Source organism: Aquarana catesbeiana, linkage group LG11 (genome assembly GCF_042186555.1).
Source record: "Aquarana catesbeiana isolate 2022-GZ linkage group LG11, ASM4218655v1, whole genome shotgun sequence".
NCBI lineage: Eukaryota > Metazoa > Chordata > Amphibia > Anura > Ranidae > Aquarana > Aquarana catesbeiana.
In genome coordinates, this window is record NC_133334.1 from 230,486,419 (window position 1) to 230,492,418 (window position 6,000).

Consider the following 6,000-nt stretch of genomic DNA (forward strand, 5'->3'; position numbering starts at 1 on the left):
AGAGCAAATGAGAATCATGAAGTCAAAAGGAACTGCCTGAAGAGCCCAGAGACAGAATTGTGGCAAGGCACAGATCTGACCAAGGTTACGAAATAATTTTTGCTTCACTTAAGGTCCCTAAGAGCACAGTGGCCTCCATAATCCTTAAATGGAAGACGTTTGGGACAACCAGAACCCTTCCTAGAGCTGGCCGTCTGGCCAAACTGAGCTATCGGGGGAGAAGAGCCTTGGTGAGAGAGGTAAAGAAGAACCCAGAGATTACTGTGGCTGAGCTCCAGAGATGCAGTCGGGAGATGGGAGAAAGTTGTAGAAAGTCAACCATCACTGCAGCCCTCCACCAGTCGGGGGTTTATGGCAGTGTGGCCCGACGAAAGCCTCTCCTCAGTGCAAGACACATGAAAGCCTGCATGGAGTTTGCTAAAAAACACCTGAAGGACTCCAAGATGGTGAGAAATGAGATTCTTTGGTCTGATGAGACCAAGATAGAATATTTTGGCCTTAATTCTAAGAGGTATCTGTGGAGAAAACCAGGCACTGCTCATCACCTGTCCAATACAGTCCCAACAGTGAAGCATGGTGGTGGCAGCATCATGCTGTGGGGGTGTTTTTCAGCTGCAAGGACAGGACGACAGGTTGCAATCGAGGGAAAGATGAATGCAGCCAAGTACAGGGATATATTGGATGAAAACCTTCTCCAGAGTGCTCAGGACCTCAGACTGGGCCGAAGGTTTACCTTCCAACAAAGCAATGACCCTAAGCACACAACTAAAATAACAAAGGAGTGGCTTCACAACAACTCTGTGAGTGTTCTTGAATGGCCAAGCCAGAGCCCTGACTTAAACCCAAATGAGCATCTCTGGAGACACCTAAAAATGGCTGTCCACCAACGTTTACCATCCAACCTGACAGAACTGGAGAGGATCTGCAAGAAGGAATGGCAGAGGATGCCCAAATCCAGGTGTGAAAAACTTGTTGCATCTTTCCCAAAAAGACTCATGGCTGTATTAGATCAAAAGGGGGCTTCTACTAAATACTGAGCAAAGAGTCTGAATACTTAGGACCATATGATATTTCAGTTTTTATTTTTTAATAAATCTGCAAAAATGTCAACAATTCTGTGTTTTTCTGTCATTATGGGGTGCTGTGTGTACATTACTGAGGAAAAAAAATGAACTTAAAAAATGGCTGCAATATAACAAAGAGTGAAAAATTTAAGGGGGTATATATATATATATATATATATATATATATATATATATATATATATATATACTCTGCATCCAGTGTAGCCTATATCTACAGTGCATTCGGTGGTGTACTGTTACTAATACACTTCAGGCGGTGTACACAGTATTAAAGAATGTGTACATTTTCTACTACACTTATGGTGGTGTACACAGCACACAATACAGTGCAGCCGTTGTACAGTTTCTAATACAGTGCAGGCAGTGTACACAGTAGGGATGAGCTCGATGTTCGGGTCGTACATAGGTTTGACTCGAACTTTGGGCGTTTGCCCGTTCGCAGAACAGCGAACAATATGGGGCATTCGTGGGAAATTTGAGCGCCGTGGAATGCCCTGCGAGAGTGCATTGCTGTATGATGAATGGCCAAAGCATGTACCTGACTTGCATGCTTTGGCCAATCATAGCGCGCTCTGCTGAGAGAGCCATAATTGGCCAAAGGCAGGGTGCCTTTGGCCAATCATGGCTTAAGGGGGACTAAGTCCACACCCCACACTATATAAGGCTGCTTACAGGGCGGGCCGTGTGTAGTGTTGTTGGCGTGGACAGAGAGATAGCTTGAGTTAGATTAAGCAGATTAAGCAGGCAGGTTATTCAGTTAGTGGCAGTGTATTCGATATATACACAGTCAAATATTATATATATATATATATATATATATATATATATATATATATATATATATATATATGTATATATATATATATATATATATATATATATATTGCATCCAGTGTAGCCTATATCTACAGTGCATTTGGTGGTTTACTGTTTCTAATACACTTCAGGTGGTGTATTAACCACTTGATCACTGGGCACTTAAACCCCCTAATAACCAGACCAATTTTCAGCTTTTGGTGCTCTCACGTTTTGAATGACAATTAGTCATTCAACACTGTATCTATATGAAATTTTTGTCCTTTTTTTCACACAAATAGAGCTTTCTTTTGGGGGTATTTAATCACCGCTGGGTTCTTTATTTTTTGCGCTAAGAAAAAAGACCGAAAAATCAGTAAAAAAAATGAATTTTTCTTAGTTTCTGTTATAAAATTTTGCAAAATAGTAATTTTTCTTTATATTTTGGCCAAAATTTATACAGCTACATTTTTTTTTTATTGTTCATTTTACTTTATTTTAGTTTGATGCTTTTTTCCAAAAAAAAAAATTTTTTGACCACTTTTATTCCTATTACAAGGAATGTAAATATCCTTGTAATAGGAATATGGCATGCCAGGTCCTCTTTACAGTGAAATATGGGGTCAATAAGACCCCACATCTCACCTCTAGGCTGGGAAGCCTGAAAAAAAAAAAAAAAAAAATCCTGGCTTTGATCGTAGCGGTGAGTCGGTAGAAACACCAGAGGGCAGCGGGAGGGGGGACGTCCCCTCTTGCCTCCCCTAAGAACGATCAAGCAGTGGAACAGCCGCTATGATCATTCTTATGGTGTAGAGAATAGCCGGCTAAAAAAGTTGATATCTGAATGATGCCTGTAGCTGCACCCATCATTCAGATATCCCCGCACAAAGTCAAGGATGTCGTATGACAGCCGGCGGGCGGGAAGTGGTTAAAACTCATTTTTTTAACACCAAATTGTCCATTTATACAATATTTCTAACACATACCATGTACATAGCAAAAATGACACCCCAAAATAGATTCTCCTACTCTCCCTGAGTACGGCGATACCACATGTGTGAGACTTCCACAGCCTGGCCACATACAGAGGCCGAGTATGGCCGAGCATGGCTGGGTATGGCCGAGCATGACTGAGCATGGCAGGGTATGGCAGGGTATCACCGAGTATTGCAGAGTATGGCTGGGTATGGCAGGGTATTGCAGAGTATGGCGGGGTATTGCAGAGTATGGCGGGGTATCGCAGAGTATCACAGAGTATTGCAGAGTATGGCTGGGTATTGCAGAGTATGGCTGGGTATGGCAGTGTATTGCGGGGTATTGCAGAGTACTGCGGGGTATTGCAGGTTATTGCAGAGTATTGCAGGGTATTGCAGAGTATTGCAGGGTATTGCACAGTATTGCGGGGTATTGCACAGTATTGCGGGGTATTGCACAGTATTGCACAGTGTTGTGGGGTATTGCAAAGTATTGCACAGTATTGTGGGGTATTGCACAGTATTGCAGGGTATTGCACAGTGATGCGGGGTATTGCAGAGTATTGCACAGTGTTGTGAGGTATTGCAGGGTATTGCACAGTATTGCGGGGTATTGCACAGTATTGCGGGGTATTGCAGAGTATTGCAGGGTATTGCAGAGTATTGCGGGGTATTGCACAGTATTGCGAGGTATTGCACAGTATTGCGGGGTATTGCACAGTATTGCACAGTGTTGTGGGGTATTGCACAGTATTGCGGGGTATTGCACAGTATTGCGGGGTATTGCACAGTATTGTACAGTGTTGTGAGGTATTGCAAAGTATTGCACAGTATTGTGGGGTATTGCACAGTATTGCGGGGTATTGCAGAGTATTGCACAGTGTTGTGGGGTATTGCAGAGTATTGCACAGTGTTGTGGGGTATTGCAGAGTATTGTGGGGCTTGCAGAGTATTGCACAGTATTCTAGGGCATTGCAGATTAGTGCAGGGCATTGCAGAGCATTAGGGATGGCTGATTATGGATGGATGGATGGATGGCTGGATGTCACTGAGCAGCGCTGTGGGCACTACACATCCAGCCCACAGCGCTGCAGACATCCATCTATCCCCCTCTCCACTCACAGTGTACTGATCGGTACACAGAGGGGAGGAGAGGAGCCGGCGTCATCAGATGACGCGGGTTTGTTTACATGTGATCGCTCGGTCATTTGACGTAGCGATCACATGGTAAACAGCCGCGATCAGCGGCCATTTACCGGGATCCGTGATGCGCCGGGTCCAGATCACGGATGTGTTCGGGTGCGCGCTCCAGGGGGAATTCTGGGAGGACATCATAGTACGTCCTCCCAGAGTTAAGCAACCGCCCTGTAGCCATCATTCGGCAGTGAAGCAAGCCATTATTAGGCTGAAAAAACAAAACAAACCCATCAGAGGGATGGCAAAAACATTATGGACCTGACTGTGTATGATATATATATATATATATATATATATATATATATATATATATATATATATATATATATATATTACACATACACACACACACACATATGCATATATGTATATACACACACACACACACACACACACATACTCTGCACTCAGTGTAGCCCATGTATACAGTGCATTCGGGGGTGTATAGTTTCTAATACACTTCAGGCAGTGTACACATTATACAAATACAGTGTAGTGTGGTGTTGCAAAACAAAAAATACATCATGTCCGAAAGTCCACCAAGGAGAGGCGGCCGTTCACAGGCCACTAAATGAGGGCAAGCAGCCGTTGTGTCTACAGTCAACAGTGGTGCATCCTCTGCAGGTGGCTGTGGGACACGCTTACCCTTTTTTTCTGCTGCTGGCCATGTTATTGGGCCATAAGATGCAGAAGAGTTGATGGAGTGGATAACGAAGCCGCCTCATCCTCCTCATCCTCTGTCACCCAGGCACAGAGTAGTTTGCCTTCCAATGCAGCTGCCAAAGCGGCCTTTTCCACGGGCTCCTTGTCCAATTTTATTGCCCCTGTTTAACAGGGGCATGTAATTACAGTTTTTGAAAAAATAGTGCAAAACAAGAACACATTAAAATGTGAATCCAATAATATATAAAGTGCAAAATTAATGAAAACAAACAACTGTACACATATGCAAAAGTTCATAGGTAATTTGAGTTCATTAGGAGAAATCCTTGTGAATCATGGATTCAATGAGGGAAATCACTTGTGAAATGTGGAACATAAAATCAAAAAACTTGACCACGTGAAACCCGTCATCACAGAGAGACAAGAGGCTTACCAGAAAGCCAGCGACCACCCTTATTCAGGGGGGTCACAAAACGCTGGTTGGATCTGGGATCCGTTGGAGAGATGTCCCGATGTCCTAGACGTCCCCCACCGGAGACTTGTATTTAGGCAGAGATGCACTCCTGGCCCATCAGGGATGTCAGTCTTCTGGTACAAGACTCTATGACCTGTACGGGGTCATCCACTAACCACCTCCTCCCCTCTACCCAGCACAGGTGTGAGTCAGTTTTCATATTACATTACATATTACAGAAAACATCTCACTCTTCACATCAGTTCCTGGCTAACTGGCTAAGTATTTTGAAGTAAAACACCTTCTGAAGGGGGTCACCTTAATGGTCGCATGTTTCTTCTGTGTTTTCTGGAAATTATAAATATAATAAATATGTAAAGAAAACTTACCCAACAAGGTGAATGCTAATAATAGAGAGACGCAGCGCTGCGACATTGTCACTATGTGATCATTATCACTATATGATGGTTACCCTAGGCAGCTGAATCTGTGGGTGGGACTTTTGTACTTGCAGGGTGAAATAAAACTTGATAAACTTGTTTGAAAAGCCAGAGTTCTCTTGAAATGCTGTAATGACTAATCCGATGAAAATGATTACTTTAAAGAATAAGGAAAGGTTACAATAAATAAGATAAATATTTCTGTTTTTGAACCAAAGAAATTATAGTAACTGCAAAGGGGCATAAATAACAGAGCAAACTATGCAAATGTTTTTAGAAGCCAGTTCAACACAGGAACAATATAAGTATAACAAAAGACATTTTTTATAACGTTTTGGATAGATTGGAGAGAGATTAGAACACCTGGCAAGTTTTTTAATTTGTTTTCATTA

At 42.7% G+C, this 6,000-nt stretch overlaps 1 protein-coding gene across 2 annotated transcripts in view; it reads right to left on the bottom strand.

The window, feature by feature from the left end:
* The window catches only part of LOC141112548 (5-hydroxytryptamine receptor 3A-like), a 129,191-nt gene extending 123,563 nt beyond the window's left edge, over positions 1–5,628 (bottom strand). For both annotated transcript variants that reach the window (XM_073605467.1, XM_073605468.1), the window contains exon 1: positions 5,558–5,628. In XM_073605467.1, the coding sequence (XP_073461568.1) occupies positions 5,558–5,603 (46 nt within the window). In that variant the 5' untranslated portion in view covers positions 5,604–5,628. The remainder of the gene's footprint in view (positions 1–5,557) is intronic.
* Between the last annotated feature and the right edge of the window lie 372 nt (positions 5,629–6,000).